We start from the raw sequence: 19,732 nt of genomic DNA on the forward strand, positions 1-19,732 counted from the left end.
GCTGCATTATAGTTTCCACCATTGTTGCTGTTTAGAATTGCAGTGATAGGGAATAATTGGTTTCAAACTGTTTGTGCTCTCAGGGCTTTTGTCTTGGCTGCTCTGTAGTTTTCAGAAGAGTTCAGGTGCTTTTCTTTGAAATCATGCTCAAGCCTTGTGGAGGATGGTACTGAAACACTTTCTAGGTAGTGCTGTTCAGTCCTAGAGTTTGGATGGGGACATTGTCAGTACATCAAACCAGTGCTTTGTTTAAAAAAAAAAATAAAAAAAAAAATTGGCTAATGCTTCTCCTATGTGCCAGTAGGCAGAGGGACAATCTACCCCTTGTATGAGAATGTAGGATAGTGGATTCAAGCACTAATTTAACACTGTCTCGTGTTTTTGTTGTTGTTGGTTTGTTTTTTTTTTTAACCTTTGTACAGGAGTTGGATAATTCATCTAAACCCAGCGTAACAGAATATATGACTCTATATTGTGTTCCTGGGTGAGGGGAATGATAATGCAACTTTTACATAATTTGCAGCTCTTATGTTCTGTTGTACTAAGAAGGGATCATGGCTCTGGCATGCGACACCTTCTTTCCTCAAAAAAAAAGCAAAAGGGAGAAGGAGTGGGTGTAGTACTTCTCTAAGTTGCCTTTATCATAAATGTGTGAAGGAAACTGTGGGACCGTACTTTTTCTTTAATCAATTGCAGATTTTATATAATCTATATGGCCGGCCATTGTGGATAGAATCAACCGTGATGTCTATTAGTAGAAATCCATAGAGGTCGTGGTAATCTATTCTCACTACAGTCATAGCCAGTCTACACTATTTCCCTACTTATCCACTGTGTGATAGAACACACAATTCTAAGATGCTGGAATGCAACAGGGTCCGTCCCTGTGTTGTAAATGCAGCAGTGTATGTAGCTTAACCTCATACCTCTAATGAGACTCATCATGACCAGATTTTGATCATTCTGTGCTGTAGCCAGGTCCTGTAACACAAATTCACAGAAATTTTCCTTTTCAGAAGGGGATCCAGACCTGGCTTGTCTGTGCCTACCTGTTGTAGGTTTTTTTGGGTTTTTTTTCGTATGTTGTGAAGTAACAGTGAGATAGAGCAAAGCTGGGAAGAAAGATGTGACACTGGGAAAGAAAGACTGGTTAAATATTGCTGTGTGGGAACTGCAGGGGAAAATTAACTTGTTTTCTCATCTCCTTCCTACTCCTTCAACACCCTTATTTCCCTCCACAGCGGCAACACTCCCTAACACCCTGAGTCAGCAACGCAATCTGGCACTGTTTCGAGCATTTTGTGCCATGAAGTATGCTATCTATGCTCTCTGTGTGAATTCTCATAAGCATTCCAAGTGCAAAGATTGCGTACACAGCCTTCTTGGTGATATCCCTGAAGACGCAACTTCTGGAGAACCAGCAGGTGATTGGCCTTCTTTCTCAGGTTCAGTAGCCTGTGCTTCTCCATTTGCTAGGCTCTGATTTATCATATAGTATTGGCATAATATTGCACCCTGTGTACATATGATGTTTTTATTCAGTGGGCTATGAATGCTTTGCAAACAAGTATAATGGCATTTCTTTGAGGTGTTGTTACCTTTAGTAATAATAGATATGAATAAGCTGCCTGTCTTGTTCTAAAACATTTAAGGTAATTGTATTAAAAATGTTGTGCAAAAAGAAGGTGATATTACATACAGGATGATAATGGCAGGGATGCTTTTGTAAGAGTTTATGATTTCCCACAGCTAAAACTGATTTAATGGCTAAAATGGGTGAAATCTGAGTTTGTACATCATTGCGCAAGGCGATAATTGGCATTACTGAGAGGGAGGGGGTACACTACATTTCTAAATGTAAAATGTTGGACATATATTTACTTGATCTGTGGAGGAATTATCGGCTCTAAGCCACTGGCACAGTTCCCTCTTCTAGGATTTTCTTAAATGGCAAAGGTTGGAGGAAGGAACTTCTGAAAAATCTTGTAAGTGTCCTTTATTTTTGTTTTTAATTATACAGATTGCTCTTCAGTATTTCCTCAGTACCTTGTGAAGTGTCAGCAGTTCTTAAGGAGTGTTCCTGTTCCTCTGCGCCTGGAGGTTTTGGAGAACATCTTCTCCTTGCTTTTTGTTTCCTACAGTGACCTCCATACTGAGGCTTTTCTACATGAAGACTATGCAGAGGATGATGATCTTGACAAAAAGACTACTACTGTGAGTGTAGAAGGCAGTGCTAGTCGGCGGTCTTCTACCTCTGAAAGTCCACAGCACCTAATAGAGGCTGAAAAGAAATTAGAGAGGCATCTGCTGGCTGCTGAGACAGTTCACACAGATACCCAAGACCTTCATGACTCAATGTTAGGTGGCAAAAGCTGTGAAACCTCTAGGCTGAGCTACCTGGATTTGAAACACTTCACTAGCGGTGTTACTGGATTTTTAGTGGATGAGGTGGCCATGGATGCCTTCCTCACATTGCTTCTCAACCATCTGGAAGAAATTCAGAGTTGTCTCCCATGGGACTCCGGTAACGTTCTTCGTGAAGAGCTGGAACTTGTCGAGTGCTTGAATCTTTCTGCAAGCAGAGACACCTTTGGAAGTCGTGTGTTACAGTTTTCCAAGTACCTTTCTGAAGCTCACTGGCGATACAAGGTGGTGATGAGTAACAGAAATGCAGGTAGGCTTTGTATTTGGCACTTTCTGATGTATTGACACTGTTCTGTTACAGCTCTCTAGGCAGTGGTCTCAAGACTAAATTCCCTGAGCATCTTACTGAGGGAGCACATTTTGGCAGATAATAGGAGAGTGACCTAGTTGGAGATCACCTGGCTCTTGCACGATTTTCCAATAGCAGTGATGTCTATTCTAATAAGAAAGTTTGTGTTTTCTTTTTCTTTTTTCCCTCCCCTTTGTGGACACACTGCTTCAGTTCGCCTGTCTTTCTCCTGCTGCTTGGTCACAAGTTATGTCGACAGGGCAGTGATATGAAGGGACATGGTGGTGTGTGATCCTATGCAAGCCAGATAGACTCATCTCATTCATGGACGGAGTGTTGATTTAGCCTAGTCTGGAAATGTGTTAGGAACATGTATCAGAGGAAGTTGGATTATTCTGGGATGCAGACCACTCCTCAGGAGTAGCTAAAACAACACACTCGGGAACCTGTTTCCCACCCAGCCTTCTCCATATCCTATAACTTGTTAGCCCTGCTACTATCAGATTTCTGCTTGTATCATAGTGTGGCTTATTGTGTATCTCAGACCATGCAAAGTCCGTGTCCCAAGAAAGACTGGGCAGTATGGACCTTAAATGTTCCAAGTTTCCAAACTTGTGTTCAACTATTTCTAAAGTCTCCCCCTATAAAGGAGGGGATGTGATGGGACTTACGTTTGAGTAGGCAGCCCTTAGTGTTTCTATTGGACAAGCAGCAACTTCTGTGGGATTCTGTACTTTTGAGTCCTGACTTCTGACAAATGTTGACAACTATTTGGGGAACATCTTTCAGGGAAAGGTGGCTGGCTTTTCTTGACACTGTCTAGCTCTTGGATTTTCTGTCTCAAGGGCTGGAACCCACATTGCTTGCTCACTTCCAGAATTGTTGACCGAGTCAGGGTTCATACTGCCCTGCATTACTGAAGAACCCAGTTGTTTCAGCAAAATGTTAATGACAAATCAAATTCTCTCTTTCACTATTTTAATTCTTATTCTTTTCACCTTGTTTCTAGCTGTTTATGTACTTGGACTATACCTATTTTTTTGTATAGTTAGAATCACAGAATCATTTAGGTTGGAAAAGACCCTTAGTACTCATCAGGGTTGTAGAAGGTGTAGTACATATATATACATAAGCAACATTGGATGTGAAAACCACAGTATTAGTTGAGTTGCATCAAAATTACTTCCAGATGCTGGTGTAAACTTTACTGCAGAAGTGCTCTTAGCTGAGATCAACTGTGTTTTCTTTGGAGATTTGCCATCATCGCTCTACCTATGTAGATGTGCTTTAAGGTAGACAAATAACTGTTAATGACCTGTCTACCTATTTGGTAATGTTTTTGCTTAAATGTTTCACAGAACATCAGCTTGCAGCTTCCAGGAGATACTGCTCTTTAATCAGGTGCTCCAGCTTTAAGAAACGAAGTAGATCTCAAAGGTACAAAACAGGTGGGTTGAAAAAGTCACTTGGAGAAGACATCTCTGAAATGTGCATAGTTTTGCTGAGCTCATAGCTGAATGCAATTAGATTTAATGGACTAGGGGTAGAGGACTAGATTTATTTCCTTTAATTTTCTAACTAGTTTGAAGTGTCTTAGTCCAATTCCACTTGGATTGAGGTTGTTTTCCTAAAGCTTACCTGCACAACTAAAAGATAACTAATTTTAAATTCAGGTAAGAAAATAACTTCTTTCATCCATAGTCTGATTTGGGGCAGAGGAGGACTTTGCAACTACAGTACCAATTCTTCCCTTTCTCCACTATATCCAGTGACAGTTGGGTATATATTCATTCCTACCACAATAGTATCTAGGATGTGAATTTACAGGAATTTGTGGCTTAAATTCGTAGCCTTAAGAGAAAGTTGCGTTCCTCACCCTTTTTCTATTTAGCCTTTAAAAGGTACATCTGGTTTTGGAGTGGGATGTTCCAAAATAAGCTTTAAACTATCTGACATGAGTCAATGATGAGCCACCCCAACAGACTCTCTTGCCTAGCATTTTCTTCAAATCAGCAGTTTTTGCATTTATCATAGACATCAGTGATGGCTCATTTGCAAGATACTCTTGAAGATCTCTTGCGGTTGCCTGATCTGTTCTTTGCAGTAAGTTTTAATTACCTTGTCTAGAAAAAGTGTATTTAATGTGCTGGTTTTGATTTGTTTCCATTTTAGATGGGAAAGAGGGAACTACCAGTCCATCATTAGAAAGCACAAGTAGCGAGCTAAGCACCAGTACCTCAGGTATTAAGCCACAAAACCAGTATTTCTTTCTTACCAATGTGCATAATGAACTATTTGCTTGACTAGTCAATGTGAATTACTGCTCTTTGCAGGACAGAATTCAAACTTTTCACTTCTTGGAGCTCCCATTTTTGGCTGGCTTTTTCTAATTAGAATAATATCTATAGTATATATCTCTTCTGGAATAAGAAAATTAGATTTTTCTTGATATTTTTGGCTTGCGGGAAACAGTATGCAATGTATTGACGTGCAAACCATAAAAAAAGCTAATAGACTGGTAGTCATGTAACCTAAAACATGCTTAGGCATGCTAAATTGATTTAATAGGTGCAATACTTAAGACTTCTCCCTTTATCCATATTAAACCAGTGCCCTAGCATTGCGTCCACATTATGTAGGCTCTAAGCAGTGTTACATTTGGCTGAGATCCAAACTGAAAGTTCTGACCAAGTAGTGAAATATTATAAGAATTTTTAACAAGATCTTTATGTTGACCTCTTCACCCTAAAACTTCATTGTGACTCTGCTTCTATATTTTTGTGTTAAACATGTCAAGTACTGTTATCTAATAAGTTAGCTGTTATCTGGTGAAATGTTTTTTCCATAATAGTATGCTGACTAATTCTGTTGTCTTGCAGAGGGAAGTACCAGTAATGTGTCTGGCTCAAGTGATTTGGAAAGCAGGGTGAGACCACACCAGCAAAACCCACTCATTCCTATGATGCTTTCTCCACCAGAATCACTGTTAGTTTCTTGTGTTTTGAGAGGAAACTTCGTAGAAGCCCATCAGGTAAATGAGTTGCATGTACTTTGTGCAATTAAAAATCTAATTTGGTATTGATGGTTGTGATAGCTAATGAAATTCCTGCTTCTTCTGCATTAGTAAGCATAGGGCTGAAGCATTCTGCATCAGTGTGTTATCAACATTCTTCTCGTACTGAACTCAAAACATAGCACCGTACCAGCTACTAGGGAGACAATTAACTCTATCCCAGCTGAAACCAGGACAAGCAGTGACCTGGCTGAATTTCAGATAGTGATATCGGAGCAGTTAATATTATTTAAGTGTTGCATTAGCAGCAGGTTACTGCTCAACTCATTAGTTCTGTTTGACATCACGCATGCCACTTCATCTTTTCCCTACTTACAAAGCCAAAAGAAGCATTTTGGTTTGCTGCTTTACTTTGAATTTCAGTATTGCTGATGGTAAAGAATTCAAGCTTGGTTTGTATTCTGTTGTTGGTTTGATAATAGGAACTTGCACAGCTGTGCTTATCTACTGTGTGTTTAAATTTCTAGAAGGTATTTCTTGCTGCATAAGAATTTGTTTAAAATAGTTTACTTTGGAGGCCCAACTTCATAGATTTCTTTCGTTACATAGTGTATTGAAATCATGAAGAGTCATTCTGAAAGGTGTGGTTTATGAAAATTAATTCAGCTCTAGCCTTGCAGCAAATAATAGCTGAGCTTTATAAAAACAGTTGAAAAATGTTTGTAAGGTCCTGTTTTTCAGGCACTAAAACCTCTCTAGAACCACCACCCCCACCTCCCCCATTTCAGCCTGCTGTGTCTGTGGGGACATTTTTCAGTTAAAGTGTCTGTTTTATTTTATTCCGTCATCTCCTCTAAAAACGCCCAAAGCTCTTTGACCTTTGAAAGCTTCTTTTGACATGCTCTGTAATTACATCTTCTGTTATTTTTGAAAGGTGGCTTTGATGTTTAATCTGGATACTTCACCTTGCTATGGTGAATTGGTTTTCATGGAGCGCTACCAAGAGGCGGTACGAGAAATGGCAAGAGTGGAGCACAATATTGAGAATCAAGCATCAGATGGCACGGGAGGCATCAGGAAATCTGGCAGTGGCCGTTCGACGCTGCAAGCTATTGGGAATGCAGCAGCAGCTGGTAGGGGCTGGGTTTCTTGAGTTCTTCTCAAAAGGTGGGGGAGAAGTGGAAAACAGGAGGAGGAAACTTGAATCCTGTCATAATGAGTGCAACAATTGTTCAGAAGAGTAAGTTGTGGTTCTATGACTTAAAAGGAGTCTAAGAATGCTGAAATTTGCTGTTGATGCCCAATTAGTTTTATCCATTCTACAGTAATTGGTCCATGAAGCAGGCCATTTATTGAATTATTTTTCCTAAAGGATTAGAGAATAATTATCCATGACAGGATCTGAGATAAATATGCTGTTTAATTAGTGATTTTGTCGTTTTGCTGATGCATGTAGGTATGGTATTTTATTCCATCTCGGATGTTACTGATAAATTGCTTGCAACTTCTGGAAGTCTTGCCCCTACTCTCCAAGAAAACTTCTGGATCAGCAACATCCAGCTGGAGCATACTGATCCTCTCTGGGAAGTCCTTGAGGACCTCAGTCCTTCAGCAATGGCGGCATTTGATCTAGCTTGTACTCAGTGCCATCTTTGGAAAACATGCAAGCAGCTTTTGGAAACAGCAGAAAGGCGACTGTACAACAGCCTTGAAACTCGGGGTAGGCTTTTGATTTTTGTGTTTATCAACATGGGCCTGGGAGTAGAAAACGCTGCTCTATGCTGTGTTGTTTGTGCTAACACCTGAGTCTTAATTAAATCTCATTGTGTACTTGCGTGTTAGTTTCTCTTTTTTCCACTCCTAACTTTTATTTTGTCCCCCTTTGCACAATGACTTTTCCAGGCCACCGACCTGACTTTGTTTTACTGCACTCTGAAGGTGTAAAGGGTTTCCCAGCAGTTCTCCAGCAAATAAATAAAATTCTCAACTATTCCTGCACATCACAAGGGCAATCCAAGCCAGGTAGTATGCCTTGCTGATAAGCACGTTTCAACAGAAAATCTTAAATCAAATTCTTGCCTTCTGTTGCAATGGAAGTTTGAACTTCCAATTTTTTAGCTTAGTATTTAAAATAAAAAAAGAGGGGGGGGGGTATGGACCCAAGCTCAATTCTGAATAAATTAAACACTGAATTTGGCAAACTAGTTGTCTGTAATACAATTTTGGTTCTGTGGGACTTTTTCTGTGCAAAAATATTTTTGTTATAGTTGCTGTTTGTTTCTCCCTCTTTGTAGAGGTCTCAGATGAGAAAATAGGGAGTCATTTTCGATGCAGTATTGTAGATCTTCTGCAAGCTTGCTACCCTGCCTTGACAGAAGAAAGTATTACTAATGAAATTGTTTTATCACAAAATCTGGATCAAATCCTAAAAGCACTGACATGTGTTGAGCATTCTGTGGGTGAGTTATCTTTTGTGATTGTGAAGACTGACAAGTGGATCTAAATTTTTGTTTTGGCCTGTCCAGACAACTATAAATCTAGTAGTAATGTTCTTTGATGTATGCATAATTATATATTTTTTAAAATCCTAAATGCAAAGTGTAAAATCTATCTGTAATTCTTGTATTCTGAGCGTTTTGTTTTCAGAGCTAAAATTGTGAATTTGCCAGAGAAGAAAGGAAAACATCAATAAGTACAGTCGAGGTTATTATTTGTCCTACTTTTCTTCAGTCCTAACAAGGAATTCTTTAAGTGTATTTTAACCTGACAGGTTATAGATAATTAGGTGTATCCTTACTGTTGCCTTTTTTTTTTTTAACAAAAAGGAGATAAAGTTATAAAACTATTGTAACATAATAATGCCTTCCAGTTTTCATAGGGCTATCATAAAACATCTCATCCTTTTCTGAAGAAGTCTTCCACAGTTGCCTTTTCTCAGAGTTCTCTTCATTATATAGCACTGGGGTGTTTTCTTATGTTTTTTTTTCTTTCTCCATTCACCGAGTTTCTAAATGGCATGTAGGTGTTTGTGAAATATTTAAAGATATTTGTATGTTTAATGAGCAAAATTTAGGAGAGCTCTAAGGGCTAAATGTTATGGAGCACAAGGACTGGTCAAGACCTGCATTTTAGAATAAGCTTATGTGTTAACGACACACAACTAGATATATTTTAGGCCTGTGTTAATATATTTCTAACTCATCAGACGTATGGTTACTAATTTAGATGAACCATTGATTTATTCTGCTGTGAAAATTTGTCTTGCTTTCCATAAAATTATAATGCCCAGACTGAGATCTGTAATTACAGAGAAGAAATCAGGCTAAACAATTTCTCTTCCCCGCCCGGCCCTCCCCCCCTTCCTTTTTAGCATTTAATACTTACTTGAAACTTGAATGTATGTCTGTTCTCTTAAACCAGACTCTAAAGGAAACCTGCTTGGGACCTTGGTGGAGCAGGCCTCTCTCAAACCTACGGAGCTGGAGAAGCACCTGGTTTGGAATCAAACACAGCTCCTGCTGAGAACTCTTGACCAAACCATGCCAGAGAGCAACATGCAGACAAACTTTGTGAAGGCCTTCTTTGACTACATCACTACACTGGCTGCTGTTGTGTTACGAAGCCTGAATGCAGAGCTAGGTAAGGGGTTCCTGCTGGAAAGTCTGACGCTAGGTGAAGATACCCAGACTGTGTAGCCTGGCCTGATTCTGGAAAGTAATTGTGCAAAAATGATTCCTTGCCAAACGTGCCTACTACCTGTGCCTAGTCAGATCTTTTGCTTTCAGGTATTATTGCACTGCTTTTTCAAATTTTATTTCTTAACACCTAGGCCACCCTCAGCTAAGATAAAAATAGCTGATGGCAGTAGGAAAACAAGAACAGAAATGTTAACTGCTGACCCAGATTCTGCACTTCTTTTAGACAAAACAAACAACCCCAACCTCCAAAAATTCTGATCAGTACCCTGTAAGGTGAGATTGATTTTTGCATCCAGTGGATCAGCATGCTGGGCGCTTTTCAGCTCCCTTTGAGGCAACCAGTGCCCTGCTGCTCCACAGGGATAAGAAGAGAATGTGTAGAAGGCTATGCAGGGTAACTAGGCAGAATTTTTTCTTAGAATCAGCAGATGATGGTGGTCCATGAAAAGAAATGCATCATCAGCACATAAAACTGTCAGAAGGACAGAACAATTCACTGTGCTAGGAGAAAAAACACTGGTCTGGTTTTTAGAGTTGACACTAATTGAGCTGCACTAATGTAAAATACCACAGTACTGATTTCAGAGAATACCTTCCCAAGAGGATAAGAAAAAAGTGCAAAGATCTGTTTTCAGACATGCTGGTTCAGCTCGGGTCACTACCATGCCAGCCATAACTTCTGTATGGACGTGATTCAGTCCTCATTGACTAACTGCCAAAGCCAAAAAATGCACAGTATTTAAGGGCTGTGTGAGTTCTGGGGAAACTTTATTGTACTGGAAGATAAAAGGAAAATGTAAACTTACAAGAATATGTTCAGAGTTACTTGACATAGTGGATACAAAGGCTTTTCAGCAATACTGACCAGGGTTTCACTCTTTTTGTAAAAGTAGCTTTACATTTGTGAGTTCCCTCTGCCATTGCTCACTTTGACTTGAATAGAGCATGGACTCACTAATCTACATCCAGAGACTCCTCAGAAACCAGTACTGCACATTTTCGGTCTCTCACTGCAAATACATGTTTTGGTGAAAGTTTGAAGTAGAGTTGCTAAACTGTTTGAACCTAGATCTCACTTAAAGGCCAAAGACTCTCCACGCTACCTGTTTTGGTAATAGGTCCGGTAAAACGTGAGCCAGTGGTGCCAAGTTTGAGAGGTGTATCGTAATCACAAATGCCTTGCAATTTACTCTGGATTTTACCATGCTGTTAATGTAGACCTCTGTGAATTTAGTCAAAGAGGTTTCAGACTCCAGGCTCTTAAAATTTGTGTTCCTAAAATAAGACTTGGTTGGTGTATTCAGCTAATGTGTTTGTATTATAATAAATGTTTTGATTTTTTTTTTCTTTTTTTATTTTAAAGATCTATCTGCAGAAGTGAAAGTGGGGAACCCTTTCATCCTGTTACAGCAGAGTCCATCTCAGCTGCTCTCCCAGCTTGTGTTTGAGAGACAGGTTCATCCTGACAGGTTGGTGCTTTTCATATTATATACTTCTCTAGGTTATCTTGGTGTTGATGACTTTAGACCTCAGCCAGGATTAAATTCTTCTCTCGCTGCTTAGCACAGGTAGTACAGCCTGCTGTGTCCCACGAGCCAATTACTTAATGCTGCAAGGATTAGTGTGCAGGGAGGAGCTTACTCAGTGGCTTCTCTGCCAACCTGAAGATTTTTGACAGGGAAAACTGTGGCTCCATATTTTTAACAATTACTGTCTGTTGTGAAGAGAGAGTGCATTTATGTGGATTTTTTGACTGAATGTGTGGCAGTTCAGAGTGGTGGACTTGCAGCTTAGCAATGTAATAAAATACAATACACCAGTAGGGCTTCTTAAGAATACAGCTGAGCATGGCTCTTGCCCTGGTCAGTAGGTAAACTGGATAATCTAAGGTCCTTCTATCACAAATTACTGAATTAGGCTGGCATGGAAAGTGTCTGATTTGACGAAGTAGCTCTTAAAAAGATGAGCAGTAATGGTGAACCATTCTACTGTCTCGCATTTAGGTAAAAGTCAGTGTTTGAGGAGTAACTTCTTTAAAGGAATGGCAGCGTAAGCTCCGTGTTATTGATGTTGTGCTGTGTACGGGGGGTTTTTTTCCATACTGTAAACATAGGATATGTAGTCTTCCCATGTATGTACCTGTGAAGAATATTAGGGGGCTTATGTTCACCAAACATTTGGAAGATTGATGAAAATACATAATCGTAAAGTACCTTTGATATGTGCTGGGTAAGCTGGTTCTGTTTTCAATCCTGCAGGCTTTCTTCTCTCTTGGCTAAAGAAGAGTTGAACTTGAATGTGCAGGAAGTTATTGTTAACTGTTGCTGTGAACGACTGTCCTTGTGCAGTGCAAGGCAAAACAGCCAGGCAAAGTCTCTTCTGACAAACATCAGTAACTTAGCACACCAGTGTGCCTACCACTGCCTGCCAGATGTTGAAATACCTTTTCACAATTCTGCAGTGACCTCTGAGGATAACTCCACTCAGGGCCCATTCTCTCTGAATGACTTGAGCCAGCACACACTCACTGCATCCTCCCTGGACTTCCTAAAGTCTCAGTCGAAGCTAATGGCCACAGTGGCATGTCTAAGTGCATCTAATATACAGAAAATTCCCAAATCGAGTTTATCTTGGATGGAATTTCGGGGCAAACGGGAGGTGCCCTTAGGTTTGGAACAGATTTCCAGGGAGTGTGAGGTGTTATTGAAGGACTTCCCAATATTGGAACGATTTCTTCTCACTATGTTTGAGCCACTTCAGAATCAGCAAGAGGAAGGTAGCAGTTTGGCTACTGTCTTCTCTGGCAAGACATACATATCTCTGGTTCTCCTAGGATTGCATTCCCCCACAGCTGTTAAGGTATTAATGGGAGTCTTGGAACAAGCTCTTGCTGCAAAGGATTGGGACAGAGCTCTGAAGGTCTTAGATCTGTACAGTCAGGATGTGGAGGAGCTGGTCAGTGTGAAGGATGCTGTGCTGAGCTGTGCAACTGCTGAAGGTAAGAAGTATTCAGTCAAGTCAGGCTTTTTTCCCTTCATCTCTTCTTTTTTTATTATTATTTTTTTATTTTTAATGAAGAGTACAGCCTGGACCAGGAGGTGGAAACTAAAGTAGTGGTCCTTGGGCAAATCCAAAGATGGAAACAGATCCCTTCCTTTCCTTCATCCTAAATTTGCTTTCTCTGATGGTGTCGTTTCTGTTTTGCAAATGTGCAAATCCTGGCCAATTTGGTACAAAAGAACTGGAATGCATCTGTTGTGTTATTTTTATGTGAAAAGCTGAATACATCAGGAGACACTAACCATAGTACTGTTAACGGAACATCTTTTACAACAGTGTCATTGTCATACATGGATGATACATCCTGTGAAAGGAGGTACCTTTTGGAGTCTAAGGATAGTAAGTATCCCATGCTAACTTTGGTTACTTCCCAAGAATCTGATGCTTGGGATGAGTCTTGCACAGATTTTTCAGCACTGCACTGTTTCATTTGGTGATGCGATCCAGTGAGGATGAGGAATTTTTTTTATTTTCCAAATTGCAGAAACCGAGTTTCAAACTAGTGGTTTGTTTCCTCCACAGATAAGGATGGTTGGCAATACTTATTCCCAGTAAAAAATGCGACGTTGAGAAGTAGGCTGGCCCTGCGCTGTCTGGACAAATGGCCCCTTGATGCCTGTTTGGAAATCCTAGCTTATTGCATTTCTGATTTGGGCATAACTGATGAACTAAAAGCCAGTCTGCAGAGCAGGAAGAAAGAACTTCAGGTTTATCAAAAGGTACAAAGTCCTTCAAGTAACCAGTGAGATGAAATAGGCAGCTGGGAGCAAATATGCTTGCCCTTTGGAAAAGTTTTAGCCCTTGGTTCTTTTTTGATCGTAATAGCTTTTCAAGTCTTTCATCCAAAACAGTTCATGTGTTTTCAGTGCTGTAGTATCCAATTAACACTCTGCTTCCATGCTTCCATCCTTCATAACCTTCCCACTCTCCTATTAGCATTCAGGTCTGCAAACATGATTAGACATAAACCTTTGTGTGAGGCTGCTTTCTTGCAAGGTATTTGTTTTTCCATTCTATACAAATGCTAGAGCCTCTGGAAGTTTTCCATGGTGATTCATCATTTTATAAGCTTGAGAGGTGCAGGTGTACCTAGGCACGGTGTACAAGACTAGCAGTCCAATAAGTGTGTTTGTATTGCAGTCAGTTCTTCTAACTTCAGGGTAGTGCAGATACCCAAGTTAAGTCAGACTAGTTGGCCTGGAGTTAGTTCAGCACAGACTGAAAAGCCAAACGGAGCGAAAAAAGGAGTTGTAAATCCCTGCTGAGCTCTGTCTCGTGGTGGTTCTGCTAACTGACAGTTACCTCAGTTGTCTCTCTGTTAGTGCCAGCAATGTCTGCAGTATACGTGTAGTTTTTCATCCCTAATTATTGCCATCTAGTCTTTTAAAAACCTTCCCTTATAAACGTGCTTTGTAGACTCATACCTCCAAGAAAATTGCATAGTCTTTGGAGTGCAAGTGCATTACATCATCCCAGAAAAGGGCTAGAGATAAACATGGCTCTCCTTTTTGACTGTTTTCTTTGTATGAAGCAGCTCTTGATGTGATCAGCTCAGCTGTTTTCTTAGACTTAATGATTGTAGTAGATAAAGCTTTTAAAATCTGTGCTACCCTAATATTAACTTTTTCAGATTTTGAATGTGCAAAATGAACCATTATGGAATGACTGGCAAGATCTGAAAAAAGCCTGCACTGATGACCCCCAGGCCATCATGAATATCATTCTGAAAGCAAAGGTTAGGCATCATCCTGTGAATTTTGTTGAATTAGAATGCTCTAAACTTTGAATAGATAAATTTGTTGAAATAGCATCTTAAAACACTCATCAATGGAGATTACCTTGGGAGGAAGGATTCTGTGCTACAGAAACAAATACAGATCTGTGTTTAATGTCAAGATTTACATGTAATTAATAATCCTTAGTTTAAGTTATAAGTCTTACTCTGAGATACAACCTGTTCTTTTCTCTTAGAATTTTGAAGACTTTAATAGCATGGCTTTTGACATAATACAGGCTTGATTATTATATCAATACTAATACTGTAGATCTGGCTGGCTTTAAAAGTGTCTTTCTAAAAAGCCAACTTGCTTACTGTGAGATGAGAAGGCATTCTCAGTGCAGCTGTGACTCACAAAATTGAGTATCATCTTCTTGTCAATGTAATTATTTACTTGTTGCATGTGGGAGAGTAGTCTAAGCTACAGAATTTCTGGAGAAGTTGATCAGAACTTTGGGAGAAACAGCTGTATCAGAGAGGGTAGAGTTTGTCCCTCTTCTATTTATTTATTTTTTAAATTCTTTAGGATTACGAGTTGTTTGAGGAATGGGGGCACTTGTATCCTGTCCCAAGAGAAGACTTGATCAACCTTCACCGTGAGCACCTTCTCCACTTACTGGAGATGGGAGACATGGAAAAAGCATTGCAGGTAATAGCAAAACTCTTTCAGATATGTCTTGCTATCAGTGAACTCTTTCAGCCTTATATCCATAGGTCATATAAGTTGAGAACTCTTTTCTTTGCCTTCTTCATGTGTGTTTTCATGACTTTTGGCTCTTCCCTTAAGAGATGCTATTTGCTTATATGTATATTGGGAATCCTGGCTCTCCCCTGTTATGCTTAAGTGAAAATCCAGCTTTGCAATCTAGTCGTTGGACCTAATAGCATAAATGTCACTTACATGGAAATACAAGGCCCCTTTAATTTGAAAAATCATAATGAAGCATTTCTGTGCTGCTTAAGCAGAAGAATCAGAAGTGAAACTAATAACAGGAATTGGTCAGTTGTGCTTCAGTGCCCAAATTAGTGAAGTGTGAATTCTTCTGATTTTAATAATTACGGAGCTGTTGCTAATAACAGTGTAAAATAAAGTGCAGGCTCTGTCAGACTACATAGCTTTGAAAATATTCTGGAAGCAAAGTGGAGACTTCTGATCACTATACCTTCTGTCCCATTCCTTGCTTAATATTTGCTTACTTTAATTTTTAAAATATTTTTATTAATAAATGGAGCAAATAGGCAATGAGTAGTCTATAAATGGGTTATCTAAATCATTCTTATATATGTGAGGCACTTGTGCAAGTTAATTTGTTGGCTGGGCCATTGTAGGGTAATAATCTGTCATGGACTGCCTGTTATAAAGGCTACTTTCCAGGAATGTAGTAGGCATTCACTGTATTTTGTTTGGTTTTGTAGCTTTTACAAAGAATTGAAGACCCTGGTATTTGTCTTGCTATCAGTGAACAGTCTCTTGACCAGCATCCAAACTTGGCAGCCTCTCACTTCTTGGCTGACTACCTCACAGCTCACTTCTATGCAAATCTGACAACAGCACGCCGTAATGAAATCCAGGCACTCTATATGGGATCAAAGGTGAGTAAAACTCCTGCATTGTGGGATTAACAGCAATATATAATTACATAAGTAACTTTATAATACATAATATATATGTAATATATAAAGCTTGTATATTTTACCAGAGCATTCTCACCATATCAGGTCTAAGATCCTTAGTCTCGGGATCCAAAGGGAACTTAGAGATGGCTTAAAACTTCTCTTCTCCTTCTCCATCTTTGCAGTTCCTATATTATGAGGTGGTTGTATGGTGTTTGAGCTGTAGGGAGTGGAGGAACACACAGGTGAAAAGAGGGTGAGGGTGGAATAAAATAAAATTGTGGTGTTTATCAGGACAGTTGCTGTCTTTGTCCCAAGTGAAGAAGAAAACTTCTTCTTCTTACTAAACTTACTCTCCGTGTCAGTAACATCAGGTGTCCTACATGTGCCCACCTGTATGGTGGTCTTTGACACTTGCATGGATTGTTTCTCCCAAGTACCTTCCAAAGGCAGACAGTATCACTCCTCTTTGGATGGCCATTGCCTTTGCAGAAGTCATACAGGTTCTGTGCTCAGCCTGGGAATAGATGCATTAACCAGTAGATTACCTTAGTCGAATGCATTACATGTAAACAAAATGCAGTGCTTTTGGTAATGTCTGTTTTGTTGTAGGACTACAAATAGCAGCTTGTACCAGTGTGTGCCACAACAGTATTTTGCTGGGCTTCCTGTTTCCTTACTTGTCCCTTCTGAAGACATGATTTAATTTGGAAAGTGTCTATGTTAACTGTCCACCTTTAGGAGAACTGCTCTTAATTTCTCCTCTTGATGTTTCTGCAAATGATGCAAGGATAATGATTGGGCTAAAATTCTTTTTATAAGCTTATTTTAATAAGAGAATATGCTCTACCCTGCTACAGCATATTTGTCACAAGGTCACAAAGTGCTTTCTAGTCTTCAACTGCCTCTGAAATGAGGCAGTGTTTTATAGAATGGGAAAGTGGAAGCTAAGTAATTTCTGCAAATCCACTCAGTAATTCTGTAACAGGAGTAAGAATAGGTCTAAGTCGTCCTACCTCCATTTTTTGGCCTCTATATGTTACTCCATTCTCTGCATAAGCTACTGTGCTAGTTTCTTGTCTTTAATCTCACAAAAACCACAGATTTGAAGGTGTATAATTTTAACATGTGCTTTTTTCCTTGTCTCAGGTGCTGCTGACTCTTCCTGAGTTCTCCCGTGTTAACTACTTCCACCTCTCCTCCAGGCCACTGCTCATGCTGGAGCAGCTTCTCATGAATATGAAGGTGGACTGGGTAGCTGTTGCTGTGCAGACACTGCACCAGCTCTTAGCTGGACAGGAAATTGGTTTTACTATAGAAGACGTTGACAATTTGCTCTCCAAGTATGCAGAAAAAGCTCTCAACTTCCCTTTTGCATTAAAAGAAAAGAGATCAGGTGACTGTCCATGAGAGTGCTGTTTTTCACTTGGGAAAGAAGGGCCAGTTTCCCCCAGAATCATTTCACCAATAGTGCCGCAACATTTTTAGATTTGTGGCTCCAGTCTCCCTGTAGTCTAGGACATGTTCTTAAAGTCTTTGCCTTTCTTGTAAACAGATGTTCTCAAGGACCAACAGCTTCAAAAGTTTCTCAGACTTTCCTCTGTTGCTTCTTTTTGGGGTCTCTTTTCTTATATGACATTGTTCAATTTTCTTTCATTCTTGTTTAACGCAAAGTCACTGACGACTTAAGCAGTTCTAAAACCTGCAGCCAGCTGCATCTTCCCCCAAATAGAATGGGGATTTAATCTTCCATAGTTTTTCCTCCTACCAGAGTCCTGTTCCTTTTTTCATATAAAAGACTTTCAAACTTGTAGTTCTATTTAACATTCTCAGCATGGTTCTTCTTTCTGGTTTGCCAATCCCTTCTCATCCATGTCGCCTCCGAATCTCCTGCATCTGGCTCGCTCCTCTCAGGGTTTTAGAACTCAACACCAGAGGGTGCTGCAGATCAAGTCCAGTGCTTTTGTTTCGTTCTTTTAAAAGCACGTGGCATGTGTACCTATCTGTATCAATTTATACCTACATATATGGTACCAACTTGCTTTATGCAAGTTTCCAAATGTTGACTTCATTTCATGATTTAAAGATGCAGCTCTTGCTAACATAAAAACATCAGACTCACCTATCTTTTCCTGCCAAATGACCTATAACTTTGTGAGTATGTTCCTTCCACTGCGATATGAAGCATTTAGTATTTGCCATGAACATCTTGTGTCAACTAATTGTTTTCACATCTGATACTTATTTTCTGCTGTATTATTCCTCTGGCTATCAGCAGTCCATTGCTTTGATAAGGATCCCTTTCTCTGTGTTTTAGGTCATTGAATTTTATATAGTTTTGCGTAAATTGTTGTGGGGTAATTTTCATGAAAACATAGTAATTTGTAATTAGATAGCTAGTTCCGTTTTGTGCTGACATTCTTACATACTGCTGTGAATGGATTCCTGTAATCTTCATAAAAACAGGTGGTTGTATGGCCGGTATTGTTCTCTGATTTTTATTTTTTTTTCTTCCTTTTGTCCTAGATTCTCTGATACGTATCCAAGAAAGTCTCAATCAGGCATTGGAATGTGAAGCACTGTCTAAATCGGGATCATCAGAACTATCTCCTGTCAGCTTTACTGGTAAGGCTAAGACCTTGGTGCCATTTTCTTTCAACCTGTTCTTATTTGTTTTATCCCCTATGTATGTGTGTCCCACCACTTAATAGTAACTTGGGTTGCATTTAATGCAGATTAGTACGTCTCTACAGCTGGGTGCTTTGGGCCAAATTAAAAGAGAACTTAAAGGGGAACAAGAAGTATATGGCTTTGTTTTGACTTTTGGTAGGTGTCTACAAAATATCTGAAAAATCAGCACAAAACCTTTCCATTCCAGACCTTACAGAAAAAAACAAGCCTGAACAGACCATAGGAAACAGGACTACATCTGCAGGAGAAAAAAAAAATTACCTCTTTGCCACAGCTAGGGTGCTAGTGGATTAATGGTGCTGCAGGTTAATCCTTCTGTGTCTTGACTTCTGTACTCTCTCTTTGGGTATATAGGCAGAGCTTGTCTGGAAGCCCATCATTGTGGGACTTCTCCTTGTCTTCCTATTCTTTGGTCAGTAATTTTTTTTCTTCTGGATCTTAACTTTGGCTTTACAGTAGAAATCTCATTCATGTTGTATTTTTTTGTCATTCTTTTGGTCCTTGAATTTACTTTTTTTCTAGGATCCCTCTTTTGACCTGAGGGAAATAGCACACCTTGTACTGTCTGAGCGGCTCCACTTATAGTCCTCAAACACAAATAAATGTAAACAAAATAATTTAAGCTGAAACAACGGAAAAATATTTGTAGCTTAAAAAAAAACCACAAATCCTTCTATAGGTTCCATTCAGCATCTAATGCAAGAGATGCACTCTTCAGAGGACATATATTGAGAGATGCATGGTCTGTGCTCTCAGGGAATGACTAGCAAAGGATATCCTCAAACCTCCAAGGCTGGTGATTCTCAGCAAGTGATGGGCCTGAAGTAGAGTTGCACAGTGATATCCTGATCTACAATTTAGGGTGTCTGAACTGTTCCCTGGTTCTGTATCCTGAACTGACGACTCTTCTTGCTCTGCCTACATGAAGTGACAGCAGTGTCTTGGATTGGGCTGTGTAGCTCTTCAGTTTTTCTCATAATGGTCAACTTAATATCTGTATGTTGTTACAAAACTTGAATGCATTGCCCTCTAATGTTCTTCTGCAATCCAGTATCTACTTGGATGAGCATGAGTTAGCTTTATTGGAGTGGAGATTTCTTCTTTTTTAGTGTAGTATTCAGGTACACAGAAAGTGGCTTGCAGGGCTGCAATGACATGTTGAACTT

At 39.6% G+C, this 19,732-nt stretch overlaps 1 protein-coding gene across 2 annotated transcripts in view; it reads left to right on the forward strand.

Annotated features, from left to right (window-relative positions):
* ZFYVE26 (zinc finger FYVE-type containing 26) overlaps nt 1–19,732 on the forward strand; it is a 49,509-nt gene that overhangs the window by 10,519 nt on the left and 19,258 nt on the right. Inside the window, exons 9-27 of one of the 2 annotated variants that reach the window (XM_069784171.1) lie at nt 1,242–1,424; nt 2,021–2,674; nt 4,072–4,161; nt 4,886–4,954; nt 5,593–5,744; nt 6,661–6,859; nt 7,183–7,446; nt 7,629–7,748; nt 8,021–8,185; nt 9,147–9,365; nt 10,788–10,893; nt 11,683–12,422; nt 12,761–12,823; nt 13,007–13,203; nt 14,115–14,219; nt 14,788–14,910; nt 15,678–15,854; nt 17,025–17,271; nt 18,402–18,500. In XM_069784171.1, coding sequence (XP_069640272.1) covers nt 1,242–1,424; nt 2,021–2,674; nt 4,072–4,161; nt 4,886–4,954; nt 5,593–5,744; nt 6,661–6,859; nt 7,183–7,446; nt 7,629–7,748; nt 8,021–8,185; nt 9,147–9,365; nt 10,788–10,893; nt 11,683–12,422; nt 12,761–12,823; nt 13,007–13,203; nt 14,115–14,219; nt 14,788–14,910; nt 15,678–15,854; nt 17,025–17,271; nt 18,402–18,500 — 3,972 coding nt within the window. The remainder of the gene's footprint in view (nt 1–1,241; nt 1,425–2,020; nt 2,675–4,071; nt 4,162–4,885; nt 4,955–5,592; nt 5,745–6,660; nt 6,860–7,182; nt 7,447–7,628; nt 7,749–8,020; nt 8,186–9,146; nt 9,366–10,787; nt 10,894–11,682; nt 12,423–12,760; nt 12,824–13,006; nt 13,204–14,114; nt 14,220–14,787; nt 14,911–15,677; nt 15,855–17,024; nt 17,272–18,401; nt 18,501–19,732) is intronic. The other variant, XM_069784172.1, reaches the window with a different exon arrangement.

The sequence above is a fragment of the Haliaeetus albicilla genome, chromosome 5, assembly GCF_947461875.1.
Source record: "Haliaeetus albicilla chromosome 5, bHalAlb1.1, whole genome shotgun sequence".
NCBI classification, from domain to species: domain Eukaryota; kingdom Metazoa; phylum Chordata; class Aves; order Accipitriformes; family Accipitridae; genus Haliaeetus; species Haliaeetus albicilla.